Below are 20,761 nucleotides of genomic sequence, written 5' to 3'. Positions count from 1 at the left end.
TTTCTATGATTTTGAGAATGGTGACATTTCTACAAGCCCATCCCTCAGCTTTTTACCAAAACAGAGGCGGGGTGCCTCTTTGTTATTGTTTCAATTAATGATTCTAGATTTAAAGATAAATATCTCTTAGTACTGATAGGAGCACTGACTTACTGTGTCTTGATAGAAGAGTCCCTTCAAGCTAGTGAGCCACGTGCGCTTACTCTCTCCTTTTTCGCCAACCAGCTTGATGAAGATGTTGTTCATCGTGGTGCCAGTTGCGATGTTGTGTGTGTACACAGTCACCTTGTATTTTGGCATTTTGACTCTGAAAAACACTACGATAGGCTTATCTGCACACACTGAGACTGCACAGCAAACAACAGTTCATTCAATGTAGACAGTGCAAACATTTCTGCAAATATTAAGACTTGCATGATATCCATTCATCCATTTTAATAACAAAATATTTTTTTGAGGGTATTCTTGCTAGGATAACAAACTTGCAAAGCCACAGTTATTGCATACACACAGCATGTAGGGGGACATTTTGCACAAGCAAATGACAGTGAGCAAATGAACAATAGACAGGAGTTATATGCTTATTCAATGTGCATATTATCCAAAATACCCATTGCATTGTGTGCATATTATCCAAAATACCCATTGCATTGTGTGCATATTATCCAAAATACCCATTGCATTGTGTGCATATTATCCAAAATACCCATTGCATTGTGTGCATATTATCCAAAATACCCATTGCATTGTGTGCATATTATCCAAAATACCCATTGCATTGTGTGCATATTATCCAAAATACCCATTGCATTGTGTGCATATTATCCAAAATACCCATTGCATTGTGTGCATATTATCCAAAATACCCATTGCATTGTGTGCATATTATCCAAAATACCCATTGCATTGTGTGCATATTATCCAAAATACCCATTGCATTGTGTGCATATTATCCAAAATACACATTGCATTGTGTGCATATTATCCAAAATACCCATTGCATTGTGTGCATATTATCCAAAATACCCATTGCATTGTGTGCATATTATCCAAAATACACATTGCATTGTGTGCATATTATCCAAAATACCCATTGCATTGTGTGCATATTATCCAAAATACCCATTGCATTGTGTGCATATTATCCAAAATACCCATTGCATTGTGTGCATATTATCCAAAATACCCATTGCATTGTGTGCATATTATCCAAAATACCCATTGCATTGTGTGCATATTATCCAAAATACCCATTGCATTGTGTGCATATTATCCAAAATACCCATTGTATTGTGTGCATATTATCCAAAATACACATTGCATTGTGTGCATATTATCCAAAATACCCATTGCATTGTGTGCATATTATCCAAAATACACATTGCATTGTGTGCATATTATCCAAAATACCCATTGCATTGTGTGCATATTATCCAAAATACACATTGCATTGTGTGCATATTATCCAAAATACCCATTGCATTGTGTGCATATTATCCAAAATACCCATTGCATTATGTGCATATTATCCAAAATACCCATTGCATTGTGTGCATATTATCCAAAATACCCATTGCATTGTGTGCATATTATCCAAAATACCCATTGCATTGTGTGCATATTATCCAAAATACCCATTGCATTGTGTGCATATTATCCAAAATACACATTGCATTGTGTGCATATTATCCAAAATACCCATTGCATTGTGTGCATATTATCCAAAATACCCATTGCATTGTGTGCATATTATCCAAAATACCCATTGCATTGTGTGCATATTATCCAAAATACCCATTGCATTGTGTGCATATTATCCAAAATACACATTGCATTGTGTGCATATTATCCAAAATACCCATTGCATTGTGTGCATATTATCCAAAATACCCATTGCATTGTGTGCATATTATCCAAAATACCCATTGTATTGTGTGCATATTATCCAAAATACCCATTGCATCGTGTGCATATTATCCAAAATACCAATTGCATTGTGTGCATATTATCCAAAATACCCATTACATTGTGTGCATATTATCCAAAATACCCATTGCATTGTGTGCATATTATCCAAAATACCCATTGTATTGTGTGCATATTATCCAAAATACACATTGCATTGTGTGCATATTATCCAAAATACCCATTGCATTGTGTGCATATTATCCAAAATACACATTGCATTGTGTGCATATTATCCAAAATACCCATTGCATTGTGTGCATATTATCCAAAATACCCATTGCATTGTGCGCATATTATCCAAAATACCCATTGCATTGTGTGCATATTATCCAAAATACACATTGCATTGTGTGCATATTATCCAAAATACCCATTGCATTGTGTGCATATTATCCAAAATACCCATTGCATTGTGTGCATATTATCCAAAATACCCATTGCATTGTGTGCATATTATCCAAAATACCCATTGCATTGTGTGCATATTATCCAAAATACCCATTGCATTGTGTGCATATTATCGAAAATACACATTGCATTGTGTGCATATTATCCAAAATACCCATTGCATTGTGTGCATATTATCCAAAATACCCATTGCATTGTGTGCATATTATCCAAAATACCCATTGCATTGTGTGCATATTATCCAAAATACCCATTGCATTGTGTGCATATTATCCAAAATACCCATTGAATTGTGTGCATATTATCCAAAATACCCATTGCATTGTGTGCATATTATCCAAAATACCCATTGCATTGTGTGCATATTATCCAAAATACACATTGCATTGTGTGCATATTATCCAAAATACCCATTGCATTGTGTGCATATTATCCAAAATACCCATTGCATTGTGTGCATATTATCCAAAATACCCATTGCATTGTGTGCATATTATCCAAAATACCCATTGCATTGTGTGCATATTATCCAAAATACCCATTGCATTGTGTGCATATTATCCAAAATACCCATTGCATTGTGTGCATATTATCCAAAATACCCATTGCATTGTGTGCATATTATCCAAAATACACATTGCATTGTGTGCATATTATCCAAAATACCCATTGCATTGTGTGCATATTATCCAAAATACCCATTGCATTGTGTGCATATTATCCAAAATACCCATTGCATTGTGTGCATATTATCCAAAATACACATTGCATTGTGTGCATATTATCCAAAATACCCATTGCATTGTGTGCATATTATCCAAAATACCCATTGCATTGTGTGCATATTATCCAAAATACACATTGCATTGTGTGCATATTATCCAAAATACCCATTGCATTGTGTGCATATTATCCAAAATACCCATTGTATTGTGTGCATATTATCCAAAATACCCATTGCATTGTGTGCATATTATCCAAAATACCAATTGCATTGTGTGCATATTATCCAAAATACCCATTGCATTGTGTGCATATTATCCAAAATACCCATTGCATTGTGTGCATATTATCCAAAATACCCATTGCATTGTGTGCATATTATCCAAAATACCCATTGCATTGTGTGCATATTATCCAAAATACCCATTGCATTGTGTGCATATTATCCAAAATACCCATTGCATTGTGTGCATATTATCCAAAATACCCATTGCATTGTGTGCATATTATCCAAAATACACATTGCATTGTGTGCATATTATCCAAAATACCCATTGCATTGTGTGCATATTATCCAAAATACCCATTGCATTGTGTGCATATTATCCAAAATACACATTGCATTGTGTGCATATTATCCAAAATACCCATTGCATTGTGTGCATATTATCCAAAATACCCATTGTATTGTGTGCATATTATCCAAAATACCCATTGCATTGTGTGCATATTATCCAAAATACCAATTGCATTGTGTGCATATTATCCAAAATACCCATTACATTGTGTGCATATTATCCAAAATACCCATTGCATTGTGTGCATATTATCCAAAATACCCATTGTATTGTGTGCATATTATCCAAAATACACATTGCATTGTGTGCATATTATCCAAAATACCCATTGCATTGTGTGCATATTATCCAAAATACCCATTGTATTGTGTGCATATTATCCAAAATACACATTGCATTGTGTGCATATTATCCAAAATACCCATTGCATTGTGTGCATATTATCCAAAATACCCATTGCATTGTGTGCATATTATCCAAAATACCCATTGCATTGTGTGCATATTATCCAAAATACCCATTGCATTGTGTGCATATTATCCAAAATACCCATTGCATTGTGTGCATATTATCCAAAATACCCATTGCATTGTGTGCATTGCATTCATGGCTCAGTACACTGATCTCTGGTTAAATAATAGCCTCCTCATTCTACACATAGTTGAAGAAAACAAAACATGAAATCACGCTGCACATCAAGTTTAACTGTATTTTCTGCACACATCTGTGCTCTTTTGCTTGATGAAAATGTCTCCCATATTATCAAAAATAAAACATTCAGAGTTCCCTTACCTGATTGGTTGATAGTTTGTAGTAAGTACCCTGTTAACTGTGCCTTAACATGCATGTAATGATCACCTTCCATACTGCTTGTTTTATACCTGGCTGGAGGTGTGTGTAGAACCAAATGTACACATCTGGGTGTTACTTCCCTCCATTGACTTTGCTCATCCTGCATGATAAATTCTGCCACTGTTGATAGCGAAGCGTTAACCAATCACCTATTGTAAATACACAGCAGAAGTGTTGAATCTGCTTGTAAAGGTTGAGCCGTGGTTAAAAGGGTGTTGTAATGTTTGCTCAGCACTGCAATGCAAGTTACATGTGGGAAATTGAATTGTTGTCACAGACTCTGTTTAGGTGGTCTGCAAGATATCAAAACAGGATTTCACAAGTCTTTCACAAGCCACCGGGGTCTGACAATATGGATGGAAAATTACTGAGGATAATAGCGGACGATGTTGCCACTCCTATTTGCCACATCTTCAAACTACTTGAAAGTGTGTGCCCTCAAACCTGGAGGGAAGCTAAAATCATTCCGCTACCCAAGAATACTAAATCCCCCCTTATTAGCTCAAATAACCGACCAATCAGCCTGCTACCAACCCTTAGTAAACTTCTGTAAAAAATTGTGTTTTACCAGATACAATGCTATGTCACAATAAACAAATTGACAACAGACTTCCTGCATGCATATAGAGAACTCTCAACAAGCACAGCACTTACATAAATAATTGATGATTGGCTGAGAGACATTTATAATAAAATGATTGTGCGGGCTGTCTTGTTAGAGTTCAGTGCAGCTTTAAACATTATTGAGCATAGTATGCTGCTGGAAAAACTGATGTTATGGCTTTACACCCCCTTCTATAATGTGGATAAAGAGTTACTTGTCTAACAGAACACAGAGGGTGTTCTTTAATGGAAGCCTATCAAAAATATTCCAGTTAAAAACAGGAATTTCCCAGGGTAGCTGTTTAAGCCCCTTGCTTTTTTCAATCTTTACTTACAACATGCCACTGGCTTTGAGTAAGGCCACTGTGTCTATGTATGCGGATGACTCAACACTATGCATGTCTATTCTGGTTAGAGCCAGTTTGTGTTGTTCTGTGAAGGGAGTAGTACACAGCGTTGTATGAGATCTTCAGTTTCTTGGAAATTTCTCACATGGAATAGCCTTCATTTCTCAGAACAAGAATAGAAGAAAGGTCTTTGTTTCTGGCCATTTTGAGCCTGTAATCGAACCACAAATGCTGATGCTCCAGATACACAACTAGTCTAAAGGCCAGTTTTATTGTTTTTTAATCAGAACAACAGTTGTCAGCTATGCCTACATAATTCCATCTCTGCGTACTTAGAGAACATGAAGTTGTCTAGTTTCTGCAATGTGCATCTGATACTGGCCCTGATCTAGGTATCATCTGATACAGGCCCTGATGTAGGTATCATCTGATACAGGCCCTGATCTAGGTATCATCTGATACAGGCCCTGTTCTAGGTATCATCTGATGCTGGCCCTGATCTAGGTATAATATGATACAGGTCCTTATGTAGGTATCATCTGATACAGGCCCTGATGTAGGCATCATCTGATACAGGCCCTGATGTAGGCATCATCTGATACAGGCCCTGATGTAGGTATCGTCTGATACAGGTCCTTATGTAGGTATCGTTATTGTTATTCTTATTGTGTTACTTTTATTATTACTTTTTATTTTAGTCTACTTGGTAAATATTTTCGTATCTCTTCTTGAACTGCACTGTTGGTTAAGGGCTTGTAAGTGAGCATTTCACGGTAAAGTCTACACTTGTTGTATTCAGTGCATGTGACAAATAAAGTTTGATTTGATCTGATACAGGTTCTTATCTAGGTATCATCTGATACAGGTTCTTATCTAGGTATCATCTGATACAGGTTTTTATCTAGGTATCATCTGATACAGGTTCTTATCTAGGTATCATCTGATACAGGTTCTTATCTAGGTATCATCTGATACAGGTTCTTATCTAGGTATCATCTGATACAGGTTCTTATCTACTGTACGTATCATCTGATACAGGTTCTTATCTACGTATCATCTGATACAGGTTCTTATCTAGGTACCATCTGATACAGGTTCTTATCTAGGTACCATCTGATACATGCCCTGATGTAGGTAAGGGAGAAACTTGTTTCTTCAACATAACAAAGAGCAACACAGCGTTGAAAATATGCTGTAATACCACATCTATGGCATCACATAGTATCCAAGATGGCGTAGCAGTCAGATGTCTTTTGTCCTCGTCTTGTCTGTATATATCTTTTTATGTATTTTTTCTTCTCATATATTTATTTTTATTTTTCTTAACCTCAACTTCAACATACTCTCCTGCAATCCGCCTCACCCAATGTGGTATGGATCTGATATTTTCTTTACTTTTGAACCGGAAACCCCAGCAGAAGCTAGCCAGCTAACTAGCTACTAGCTAGTAGTCAGCTAGCCAATGCTAGCGGTCATCAGCTATCTTTAGCCCGGACAACTCTTGCCAGTCTGCACAGCGCGACTCAAACCAGAGCAAATCTGACTTATTTTTCTCCATATATCCGGATTCCTACCACAAGCTCTGAACTTTTTCCTCTGGATCATCGCAGCTAGCTAGCTGCTATCCGAGTGGCCACTCCTGGCTGACGTCTCTGTCCCGAAGTAAGAACCAATTAGCCTGGAGCTAGCCTTTGCTAGGCCCATCTCCCGGCTAGCCGAAGAGGTCCATCAGCCGCTCCTTGGGCTACAATACCTATTTTGTCAATTGGTCTGGACCCCCGCCGACCCATCACGACTGGACTACCAACGGTTTTTCAACTGGCTCCTCCGTCACGACGTCCCCTGAATGCCCATCGCGGCCCGCTAGCTGTCTAGAGCATATCGGACTGTTAGCTTAAGAGGCCCATCGGACAAATCCTTTGGCCTCTATACCTATTTTTCTAATTGACCTGGACCCTTTTACCACACGGAGCCCTGCTGATCCATGATGACTGGTCTGTAGACGTAATAGCACGAGGGGGCTACAACAGACTTCTTCCGTCACGACGTCCCTCTAAGGTACTTCTGCTAGCCCCGGCCCGCTAGCTGCCTGAATCGCCGTGTCTCCGGCCCGCCGAGCCAGTCACTGGACCCCTATGATCACTCTGCTATGCATGCCTCTCCCTAATGTCAATATGCCTTGTCCATTGCTGTTTTGGTTAGTAATTATTGCCTTATTTCACTGTAGAGCCTCTAGCCCTGCTCAACACGCCTTAGTTAACCCTTTAGTTTTACCTCCCACACATGCAGTGACCTCACCTGGTTTAAATAATGTTTCTAGAGGCAATATCTCTCTCACCGTCACTCAATGCATAGGTTTACCCCTGTATTCGCATCCTACGTTATCTTTGTCTGTACATTATCACTTAAATCTATTCTACCGTGCCCAGAAACATGCTCCTTTTACTCTATGTTCCGAAGACGACCAGTTCTTCTAGCCTTTAGCCGTACGCTTATCCGACTCCTCCTCTGTTCCTCTGGTGATGTAGAGGTTGATCCACGCCCTGCAGTGCCTAGCTCCACTCCCATTCCCCAGGCGCTCTTATTTGTTGACTTCTTGGTTTCATGCATGTTAACATTAGAAGCCCAAACCCTAAGTTTGTTTGCCTTAGCACTGCCTTAGCACACCATGTCTGAATCCTGGCTTAGGAATACCACCAAACACCCTGAAATTTCCATCCCTAACTATAATATTTTCCGACAAGATAGAACTGCCAAAGGGGGTGGAGTTGCAATCTACTGCAGAGATAGCCTGCAGAGTTCTGTCCTACTATCCAGGTCTGTGCCCAAACAATCTGAGCTTCTACTTTTAAAAATCCACCTTTCCAGAAACAAGTCTCTCACCGTTGCCTCTTGCTATAGACCACCATCTCCCCCCAGCTGTGACCTGGACACCACATGTGAATTGATTGCCCCCGTCTATCTTCAGAGCTCGTGCTGTTAGGTGACCTAAACTGGGACATGCTTAACACCCCGGCCATTCCACAATCTAAGCTTGATGCCCTCAACCTCACCCAAATTGTCAATGAACCTACCAGGCACAACACCAAAGCCATAAACATGGGCACCCTCATAGATATCATCCTAACCAACCTGCCCTCCAAATACACCTCTGCTGTCTTCAACCAGGATCTCAGCGATCACCACCTCATTGCCTGCGTCCGTAATGGGTCTGTGGTCAAACGACCACCCCTCATCACTGTCAAACGCTCCCTAAAACACTTCAGTGAGCTGGCCTTTCTAATCGACCTGGCCCGGGTATCCTGGAAGGATATTGACCTCATTCCGCCAGTAGAGAATGCCTGGTTATTCTTTAAAAGTGCATTCCTCACCATCTTATATAAGCATGCCCCATTCAAAAAAAATTTAAACCAGGAACAGATATAGCCCTTGCTTCACTCCAGACCTGACTGCCCTTAACCAGCACAAAAATATCCTGTAGCGTACTGCATTAGCATCGAATAGCCCCTGCGATATGCAACTTTTCAGGGAAGTTAGGATCCAATATACACAGGTAGTTAGGAACGCAAAGGCTAGCTTTTTCAAGCAGAAATTTGCATCCTGTAGCACAAACTCCAAAAAGTTCTGGGACACTGTAAAGTCCATGGAGAATAAGAGCACCTCTTCCCAGCTGCCCACTGCACTGAGGCTAGGAAACACTGTCACCACTGACAAATCTGCGATAATTGAGAATTTCAATGAGCATTTTTCTACAGCTGGCCATGCTTTCCACCTGGCTACACCTACCCCGGTCAACAGCCCTGCACCCCCCCACAGCAACTTTCCCAAACCTCCCCAATTTCTCCTTCACCCAAATCCAGACAGCTGATGTTCTGAAAGAGCTGCAAAATCTGGACCCTACAAATTAGCCGGGCTAGAAAATCTGGACACTCTTTCTAAAATTAACCGCCAAAATTGTTGCAACCCCTATTATTAGCCTGTTCAACCTCTCTTTCGTATCATCTGAGAGCCCCAAAGATTGCAAAGCTGCCACGGTCATCCCCCTCTTCAATTGGTGAGACACTCTAGACCCAAACTGCTACAGACCTATATCTATCCGACCCTGCCTTTCTAAGGTCTTCGAAAGTCAAGTTAACAAACAGATCACCAACCATTTCGAATCCCACCATACCTTCTTCGATTTGCAATCTGGATTCGAGCTGGTCATGGGTGCACCTCAGCCACGCTCAAGGTCCTAAACGATATCATTACTGCCATCGATAAGAGACAATACTGTACAGCTGTATTTATCGGCCTGGCGAAGGCTTTCGACTCTGTCAATCACCACATTCTTATTGGCAGACTCAACAGCCTTGGATTCTCAAATGAAGGCCTCACCTGGATCACCAACTACTTCTCAGACAGAATTCAGTGTGTCAAATCGGAGGGCCTGTTGTCTGGACCTCTGGCAGTCTCTATGGAGGTGCCACAGGGTTCAAACCTCGGGCCGACTCTTTTCTCTGTACACATCAATGATGTCGCTCTTGCTGCTGGTGCTTCTCTGATCCACCTCTACACAGCCATTCTGTATACTTCTGGCCCTTCTTTGGACACTGTGTTAATTAACCTCCAGATGAGCTTCAAAGCCACACAACTCTCCTTCCGTGGCCTCCAACTGCTCTTAGATGCAAGTAAACCTAAATGCATGCTCTTCAACCGATCGCTGCCCACACCTTCCCGCCCGACTAGCATCACTACTCTGGACGGTTCTGACTTACAATATGTGGACAACTACAAATACCTAGGTGTCTGGTTAGACTGTTAACTCTCCTTCCAGACTCACATTAAGCATCTCCAATCCAAAATTAAATCTAGAATCGGCTTCCTATTTCACAACAAAGCATCCTTCACTCATGCTGCCAAACATATCCTCGTAAAACTGACTATCCTACCGATCCTCGACTTCGGCATCGTCATTAACAAAATAGCCTCCAAACACTCTACTCAGCAAATTGGATGCAGTCTATCACAGTGCCATACGTTTTGTCACCAAAGCCCCATATACTACCCACCACTGCGACCTGTATGCTCTCGTTGGTTGGCCCTCGCTTCATATTCGTCGCCAATCAACTGGCTCCAGGTCATCTATAAGTATTTTCTAGGAAAAGCCCCGCCTTACCTCAGCTCACTGGTCACCATAGCAGCACCCACCCGTAGCATGCACTCCAGCAGGTATATTTTACTGGTCACCCCCAAAGCCAATTCCTCCTTCGGCCGCCTTTCCTTCCAGTTCTCTGCTGCCAATGACTGGAATGAACTGCAAAAATCACTGAAGCTGGAGACTCATATGTCCCTCACTAGCTTTAAGCACCATCTGTCAGAGCAGCTCACAGATCACTGCACCTGTACATAGCCCATCTGTAAATAGCCCACCCAACTACCTCATCCCCATACTGTTATTTATTTATTTATTTATTTTGCACCTCAGTATCTCTACTTGCACACTCGTCTTCTGCACATCTATCACTCCAGTGTAATTTCTATATTGTAATTATTTCGCCACTATATTCTATTTATTGCCTTACCTCCCTTATCCTACCTCATTTGCACACACTATATATAGACTTTTTCTATTGTATTATTGACTGTATGTTTGTTTATTCCATGTGTAACTCTGTGTTGTTGTTTGTGTCGCACTGCTTTGCTTTATCTTGGCCAGGTCGCAGTTGTAAATGAGAACCTGTTCTCAACTAGCCTACCTGGTTAAATAAAGATGAAATAAAAATAAAAATAAAACATCTGGCAAATTAAGTTGTTCCCAGACTCTGCTTACTGTAGGTTAGGTGGTCTGCAACACATCCAGTCTCGTCCAGTTGGCTACAGTAGGTACAGTATCTAGTGTAGCTCGAGGACAACCTCCAAATTCTTTCAAATAACACAGATGATTCTACTATGGTGCTCGCATTAGCAAGTTGAATTTGTTTGCTAGCGTTGATCAGTGGCTGAGAGAAGAACAAACACGGCTCAGACTAACAAGCAAGGTGAAGTAGTAACCAAACATCACGCCTTGGAGTATAACATTACAGCCAAAACACTGGAATTGGTTCAGGGAAGTGCACTGCTTGGTAAATAACGAAAGATACATTAATGTCTGGCCTTGACGTCACAGAGGCCCGAGGATGGCGTTAACATTTAGAAACAGCCCCTGACCCTGTATCAATTGGACAGGGACGGAGCAAAAACACGCTGCGCAATAACAACCTTTCTTTACAATTGCTTAAAAAGCCTATACTTATTCCAATATGTGGATAAAATATGAGAAGATGTGGACATATGAGACAGTTCTATTGTTTAGAGGTTTCTGTGCACTATACAGGGTGCCATTTCAGACCAACTGGACCAGCTGGCATTCTGTGTAACTGAGACATCAAAGACAGTTCCTGAATACCCTTCTAGCCAATCGGAAACGAGTATTCAACAATGCTGTGGTATAAACATCTCTATTATGACATGTCTCTATGGGTGGAATATCGTATTTCTGTGTTCTTCACTCCTGAGGCTAGGTAACAATGTATGCAGGCTTGTGTCTCTGTATATATAAACTGTTATATTTACAGTCATGTTTTCATGCATGTTCCGATTGTAAATAGACGGTAAATAAATAAAAATATCTATCAGACATAAACGATATAGTATACGACTAAAGACCTAGATATGTGTTATACATCTCCAGTCTCACTGAGCCATGTATAGGGTGCATCCCAAATGGAACCCATTCCCTACATACCACGGCACACTTCTTTTGACCAGAGCCCTATGGGAATATGGTGCCATTTTGAATTCAGAGAAGGCACACTAGGCAGTAAACAAACATTCATCACTAATGCATTAGAGTACAAACAGCATTTCACACACACACACACACACACACACACACACACACACACACACATACACACACACACACACACACACACACACACACACACACACACACACACACACACACACACACACACACACACACACATCCCACGTTTGCCTGCCAGGTCAAAACACATTTCTCACGGCTACATCTCCTATCTTCTCGACCAGAATGAATCACAGGTGCTTTAATTCCCTCACCACTAAATCTTGTGGGGACAAAACATTCAGTCCCATTCAAAATCCTATTTCCATAAACCCTAACTCTAACTCTTACCCTAACCCAAAAACCTAACCCTAGCTCCTAACCCTAAAACTAACCCTAGCTCCTAACCCTAAACATAATTATAACCCTAACCCTAAAACTAACCCTAGCTCCTAACCCTAAACATAATTCTAACCCTAACCCTAAAACTAACCCTAGCTCCTATCCCTAAACATAATTCTAACCCTAACACTAATTCTAACCTTAACCCTAAATCCCATAGAAATAGCATTTGACGTTATGGGAACTAACAAAATGTCCCCAGTTAGTCAACATTTTTGTTTGTTTACTATTCTTGTGGGGACGTCACACACACAGTATGAACCCACAAAAGCACGCACACACTGAATGAATTTCTTAAATATCCTCAAACTAGACTGTCGCAGACTTCAGCTGAAATCTCCAAATGAGAAAAGATCTTCCATCCAGCCTCAGGGCAGATTATTGGGGATGGAAAGGGCAAGCAAACAGTCCATTCATTAAGAAAAACTACAGCAGCCAGAGAGAGATTGAGAGAGGGAGGAAAAGTGACTGTGAGAGAGACAGAGATGGTAGGGAGAGAGAATGAGAGAAAGACAGAGGTGGTAGGGAGAGAGAAAGAGAGAGAGACAGATGGTATGGAGAGAGAAAGAGAGAGAGACAGAGATGGTATGGAGAGAGAAAGCGAGAGAGACAGAGATGGTATGGCGAGAGAAAGAGAGAGACAGAGATGGTATGGAGAGAGAAAGAGACAGATGGTAGGGAGAGAGAGAGAGAGATAGATGGTAGATAGAGAGAGATGGTAGAGAGAATTGAGAGGCCAATATCCACTAATAATAAAACAAATAAAACAAATAAAAACAGCAAATAAGTTTTGTAAACATCTAAAATACCCCCTCTCATGTCATTACCAAGCCCTGCAATGCCAAGAGCTGAGCAAAGGAAAGAGTCCCCTCATCCAGCGGGTCCTGTTCTACTAACACACTGAAGCCTCAGGACCAGAACATCCAATCAATCAGAATAAACCAAAGTACAACACAGTCAAAACTACATTGCTTATTGGGAAACACAAGCACAAAGGAAAATGCAGTGCTATCTGGTCCTAAATCGACAGTACACCGTGGCTAACTACTTGACCATGGTTACTGATCAAAACCTTAGAAAAACCTCGACAAAGTACAGGCTCAGTGAGCACAGCCTTGATATTGAGATGGGTAGACACAGGAAAACCTGGCTCCCTGCAGAGGAAAGGCTGTGCAACCACTGCACCACAGCAGAACCTGAGACAGAGCTGCATTTCCTGTCGAAATGTTAAAAAAAATATAAAACAATTAGAGAGAGTGTGTCATTTCCCCAAATTTGAAACCCTCTCTGATGAGAATAGGCTGCCCATCATGTTGGGGGATGACGCAGCGAGCTGTGGGTTGGCAGCACACTACATTGCTGCCTGCCATAAGATGAGGGACAGTGTCTGACAGACCAACCAACCTGCAAATGTCCACTATGCTTATTGTTATTGTTCAACATATGGTTAATTTGACCGTTGATTATTGTTGTTACTGTTGTCCCGTTAACAATATTTATTTTTAAATATTGAATTATGTTAATATTGTAAATCTCCAAAGTAAGCTTTGGCAATATGTACATTGTTACGTCAAGCCAATAAAGCAAATGGAATTGAATTGAGAGAGAGAGAGCGAGAGAGAGACAGAGAGAGAGAGAGAGAGAGAGACAGAGAGAGAGAGAGAGAGACAGAGAGAGAGAGAGAGAGAGAGAGAGAGAGAGAGAGACAGAGAGAGAGAGAGAGACAGAGAGACAGAGAGAGAAAGAGAGAGAGAGAGAGACAGAGAGACAGAGAGAGAGAGAAAGAGACAGACAGACAGACAGACAGACAGACAGACGTGTCGAGAGAGGATAAGTTAAAAAAATATTGAGGAAGGGAGGGAAACTCACAACAACGAGACTGCAGCAGCACACACATTCTAAGGAAGCGTTTAAGCGAGGATCCAAACAGAAGGACAGTCCAAAGCTCCCTCTCTTTCATCCTGTCGTGATGCCCGAGAAACCAGTAACCGTGCCGTAATCACTCTGCTCAAAGCCAACGGTAAGTCTGTGACTAAGACACACACAACATCCATGCATGGTTAAATCCCAAATGAATACACCGCCGAGGCAAAGGACAAAAAGAGAGAGGGATACAAAGACAAACATTTCACACTATCCAGGTGGATGTAGGCTCTGGTGGGGGAAGATAAGACGACAGGAAATGGAGCAAGGAGGTAGGAGTGCAGTGGAAGTGGTGTCAGGGCGACAGGGCCAATCAGTAGGGCCTTCATCTAGAGCAACAAGGCCATATTCCTGTGTATCCGTCTATAGCACAGGGCTTTATCCTCCCTGCTCTGCAAATTGACTGGGACATCTAAGAGCTACCGTGAGGCAGAGTCTCACAACAGACGTTGTTGTGCCAAAATATGTATTCCGTTGTGGGAAGAGGCTTTATCCACTTGTTAGGATCATCAATTTTAGCGGTCTGAGTTGTTGAGATGTGTCTACTTTGCTGTTCTCTGCTTGCTGTATAACACAACTCCAATTTCTGCCCACAACATTCAGACGATGAAGGAAAATGACAGGTAACAATTTAGAACTTATTTGATGAAAAACAAAATGTAACTTTGAAGAGTCATCGTAGACAGGTTGTTTTTCTATTGGCTGCAAAGGCTGGAAGATGCCTGTGCAGACTGGGCTCTGTCTTTGCAGAAACACCAGTGTAGATGGGTAGGTTGACTTTATCACGGTAGTTTGTCTCACCTCTGACCTTGAGCCACACGTCACATATACCCCAGACTGACTGTGGTATTTCTTCTAAATGGATTACTCTACCCCCTGTCAGTCACTATCTCTGTTTGTTACTATCTCTGTCAGTCTGTCTCACTGGTCTGGTCTCTCTTATACAGAATGTCAGATACACAGATACACAGTCAACACATGGGGTTTGGCAAGTATCTGGTTCACAGGTGTAACCGATGTGAAATGGCTAGCTAGTTAGCGGTGGTACGCGCTAATAGCGTTTGAATCGGTGACGTCACTCACTCTGAGACCTTTATTTATTTATTTTACCTTTATTTCACTAGGCAAGTCAGTTAAGAACAAATTCTTATCCCAATTCTTGACACAATTGGGATCTATAAGAAATACAGTACATATGAATACCAAAAACCCATAACAGTAAGAATGATATCTTTTATAGCAATGTGACTATGAATTATTATTTCATACAGCGAAAAACAGAACCAAATCGTACTTTTATGCTTCATTTGGAAAAATGGTGATGCATTTCACAAATATGCTGAGAAGACAGCAAATAGCTTTGCCCCAGAAACAGCTGAATGCAGCATAGACGAGGTGAACTGATTTCAGTGAGAAGAACACAAACTGGACTCCTGTCTGATTGAACAATCCATGACTTCCATATGACTTAGAGTGGAGGTCTGTGGAGGAACGGAATATGAGCCTAATTGAAACAAAACAGTCTGGCTTGTTGAACTTTTAGGTGGAATACATTAAATTGCTCATTGTGCAAGTTAACCGTCCTAGCTGCAGACACAGTGTGTGTGTGTATGTGTGTGCGTAGGGTGCACATGCATACACGTGTGTTTGAGTGTGTGCAGATGCATGCACTTGTGAATCAGGGCTCCCTTGTAAAAGAGAAATTGGTCTCAATGGGACACATGAATAAAGGTTAAATGTGTGTGCATTTGCGTTCATGCATGAATGTCTGTGTATCCCTAAACGCGTGTGTGTTTTCTCTCACCATAGCGGCGCTCTTCATGGCGTGGCCGATGACCACGATGACACGTCCCCTGAAGCTCTGGAGGGTGCCGTTGGCGGGACACTGCACCAGCTCCCCGTCCGGAGGTCAGGATCATTATGAGATGGTAATACATTGAGATTATCTCAGATGTCCTTAATAACTTAGGGTGACCAATAAGTCGTTAGAAGAGGGCCATACATGCTTATGTCAAACAATGCATTATAACCATAGTTTTGGGGTGGGGGTGCTGCGACACGCATGCGTGTGTACGTGGTGTGCATGTGTATGGCTCATGGGTGGGCATTATTGAGCATGTAGAAAAATGTTGGACATGTCTGCAGGTGGTTTGGACGGCAGTCTTGCGGTCTACTGTGATCTGGGGTTGCACAGTGTGAAAAGCAGGCTGCCACCATGTGTGACCTATTGGTGAGCCAGGCACAGTCAATCAGAAATAGTTTTTTCCTAACAAAAGGGCTTCATTACAGACAGAAATACTTCTCAGTGGGTGGGCCGGATGTGGAGGTCCTGGGTTGGCGTGGTTACATGGGGTCTGCGGTTGTGGGGCCGGTTAGACGTATTGCCAAATTCTCTAAAATGATATTCGAGGCAGTTTATGGTAGAGAAATGAACAATTAAGTTCTCTGGCAACAGCTCTGGTGGACATTCCTGCATTCAGCATTCCAATTGCATGCTCCCTCAAAACTTGAGACATCTGTGGCATTATGTTGTCTGACAAAACTGCACATTTTAAATGGGTATTTTATTCTCCCCAGCACAAGGTGCATCTGTGTAATGACCATGCTATTAAATAATCTTCTTGATATGCCACACCTGTCAGGTGGATGGATTATCTTGGCAAATAAGAAATGCTCACTAACAGGGATGTAAACACATTTGTGCACAGAATTTGCGAGACATACGTTTCTTTTTAGTATGGAACATTTCTGGGATCTTTTATTTCAGCTCATAAAACATGGGACCAACACTTTACATGTGTAATATTTAAGTGAGTTCAACAGAGTTCAACAGTAAAGCCAATTCTGTGGTTATTGGCAGTTTGAGCTTTCTTTTACAAAATGTCCGACACTCCTTACACATCAAGGGATGCGTTAAACACCTGAATTAGTTTCCTGGTTCCCCATGGTCTTTTGAGGTAAATCATCATTATTTGAACGAGTAGGTGGCCTGTAAATATTTAATGAGGCTCTTGTAAAAGACACATGTCTGAAGAACCAATGAAATGTGTTCAGTAATTGTAACATATTGTCTGACATTTAAATACCACAAGCCGTCATATCTCATCTCTCGTCACGGTTTTGAATAGCAGGCCCTGCTGCGTGTCGTCGACATCCACTGAAGAGCTGCATGGGTAGAGACAAATGCAGAAGAGCCGGGCCTCTTGTAAAGGTAGCTGAGCTGTCCCTACAGCGATTGGTCCAATACAGGGGCCTGGACCACCCACCAAGAGGACTAGGCGAGTGTACAAACACAGTCCATGTAGATCCCTAACAAATCCTCCACCTGTATCCAAAGAACCCTCTAGACAAACATACAACAGGCTACATGTTGACATTCCTGCTCCAATAACACTATAGTGTTGATTATGACATCGCCCACTGTGTATCAGTGTTTGCAGATCAGGTCAAACAGTGGTGTGCCACAGTACCAGGCTGTGTCTATATTTGCGGTGATCAGCTCTGTGACAGACTGACAGAACACCTGGCAGAGGGCCAGCACACACTGAGAGGTGTGTGGGTGTGTGTGGTGATATGCTTCAGTGACATTGAAAGACTAGAGCAAGGTGACTCAGTGCTGTGCAGTCGTGGTCAAAAGTTTTGAGAACGACACAAATATATATTTTTTTTTTCACAAAGTCTGCTGCCTCAGTGTCTTTAGATATTTTTGTCAGACGTTACTGTGGAATACTTAAGTATATTTACAAGCATTTCATAAAGTGTCAAAGGCTTTTATTGACAATTACATGAAGTTTATGCAAAGAGTCAATATTTGCAGTGTTGACCCTTCTTTTTCAAGACCTCTGCAATCCACCCTGGCATGCTGTCAATTCACTTCTGGGCCACAGCCTGACTGATGGCAGCCCATTCTTGCATAATCAATGCTTGGAGTTTGTCAGAATTTGTGGGTTTTTGTTTGTCCACCCGCCTCTTGAGGATTGACCACAAGTTCTCAATAGGATTAAGGTCTAGGTAGTTTCCTGGCCATGGACCCAAAATATCGATGTTTTGTTCCCCGAGCTACTTTTGTGCAAAGCAATGATGACGGCATGTGTTTCTTTTCAGGTAACCGTGGTTGACAGAGGAAGAACAATGATTCCAAGCACCACCCTCCTTTTGAAGCTTCCAGTCTGTTGTTTGAACTCAATCAGCATGACAGTGATCTCCAGCCTTGTCCACATCAACACTCACACCTGTGTTAATGAAAGAATCACTGACAGGATGTCAGCTGGTCCTTTTGTGGCAAAAAGGAAATGCAGTGGAAATGTTTTTTGGTGATTCAGTTAATTTGCATGGCAAAGAGGGACTTTTCATCACTCTTCATAACATTCTGGAGTATATGCAAATTGCCATCATACAAACTGAGGCAGCAGACATTGTGAAAATGTAAATTTGCGTCATTCTCAAAACTTTTGGCCATGATTGTAGGGTAGGCCTACTGTTTGGATGGGTGTGTGTGTGTGTGTGTGTGTGTGTGTGTGTGTGTGTGTGTGGTGTGTGTGTGTGTGTGTGTGTGTGTGCGCACATGCATGCGTGTATGAGTAGTTACATGTACATGTATGTGTATGGGTGTGTGTTTGAGGTTGGAGAGGGTGTGTATTTGCTTGAGCGACATGGAGACCTGGAAACTTCCAGATGGAAAGAAGAAGAGGGAGAGCCTGGCGGACTGATGACAGACTGTGGGTGGGGACCATAGCGATGCCACACACTACAACGACAACTATCAATCATCTGGTTGCTATAACCCCCCCAAACACATATGCCCAAACACTGTAGATCAAACAATCTCACATGTTGCTCACCTGTCACTGACTTTGGCTGTGATTGGCTGTGGCCTGAAACTGAGCAACTGGCTAGAAAACAGGAGTAGCCTACATGTTACTGTGAAAACATATTTTGGAGTTCCATGTGTGTTTAATGTGGTGTTAATGACAAGCCTCTGATCTTTCCTCACTTTGTCATTCTGTCAGGTATCCCATATCACTTTGCCCTGAGGCCTGATACTGTACCTCCAGAAGACAACCTGAGGCCTGATACTTCCAGAAGACAACCAACCTGAGGCCTGATACTTCCAGAAGACAACCTGAGACCTGATACTTCCAGAAAACAACCAACCTGAGGCCTGATACTGTACCTCCAGAAGACAACCAACCTGAGGCCTGATACTTCCAGAAGACAACCAACCTGAGGCCTGATACTTCCAGAAGACAACCTGAGACCTGATACTTCCAGAAAACAACCAACCTGAGGCCTGATACTGTACCTCCAGAAGACAACCAACCTGAGGCCTGATACTTCCAGAAGACAACCAACCTGAGGCCTGATACCTCCAGAAGACAACCTGAGGCCTGATACTTCCAGAAGACAACCAACCTGAGGCCTGATACCTCCAGAAGACAACCAACCTGAGGCCTGATACCTCCAGAAGACAACCAACCTGAGACCTGATACCTCCAGAAGACAACCAACCTGAGACCTGATACTTCCAGAAGACAACCAACCTGAGGCCTGATACCTCCAGAAGACAACCAACCTGAGGCCTGATACCTCCAGAAGACAACCAACCTGAGGCCTGATACTTCCAGAAGACAACCTGAGACCTGATACTTCCAGAAGACAACCAACCTGAGGCCTGATACCTCCAGAAGACAACCAACCTGAGGCCTGATACTTCCAGAAGACAACCAACCTGAGGCCTGATACCTCCAGAAGACATCCAACCTGAGGCCTGATACTTCCAGAAGACAACCAACCTGAGGCCTGATACCTCCAGAAGACAACCAACCAACCCCTGGGTGGGGATTTTTTGAGTTTGCCCGTGCTGCAGATCGCTGTATTGGTCCGCTAATACAGGACTATTAAAGGCCCAGTGCATTACTTTTGTGATCTTTTTTATATAATAATAATTGATAATAAATATATGTGATTTTTATTCTGATTTTTCAGGGGGTGCTGCAGCACCCTCGGCACCCCTACTTCCCGCGGCTATGATTATAACCACATCATAATTCATTCATTAAGTCTATTAGCATTCAGTAGTGATACAGTGTGCTCCATAAAGGTGTTTAAATCCCTGCATACCACTATGG

General features: G+C 41.8%; 1 protein-coding gene across 4 annotated transcripts in view; it reads right to left on the bottom strand.

The window, feature by feature from the left end:
- The window catches only part of LOC110534564 (hydroperoxide isomerase ALOXE3), an 80,641-nt gene that overhangs the window by 17,174 nt on the left and 42,706 nt on the right, over window positions 1-20,761 (bottom strand). The window contains exons 1-2 of one of the 4 annotated variants that reach the window (XM_036933816.1): window positions 14,580-14,777; window positions 154-307 (exon numbers count right to left, since the gene is read on the bottom strand). In XM_036933816.1, coding sequence (XP_036789711.1) covers window positions 154-300 — 147 coding nt within the window. In that variant the 5' untranslated portion in view covers window positions 301-307; window positions 14,580-14,777. Of the gene's footprint in view, window positions 1-153; window positions 318-4,469; window positions 4,541-14,579; window positions 14,778-20,761 lie in introns of those variants that run through there. The other 3 variants (XM_036933814.1, XM_036933813.1, XM_036933815.1) reach the window with 3 other exon arrangements.

The sequence above is a fragment of the Oncorhynchus mykiss genome, chromosome 10 (genome assembly GCF_013265735.2).
Source record: "Oncorhynchus mykiss isolate Arlee chromosome 10, USDA_OmykA_1.1, whole genome shotgun sequence".
NCBI classification, from domain to species: domain Eukaryota; kingdom Metazoa; phylum Chordata; class Actinopteri; order Salmoniformes; family Salmonidae; genus Oncorhynchus; species Oncorhynchus mykiss.
This window is presented reverse-complemented; position numbering and strand designations above follow the sequence as displayed.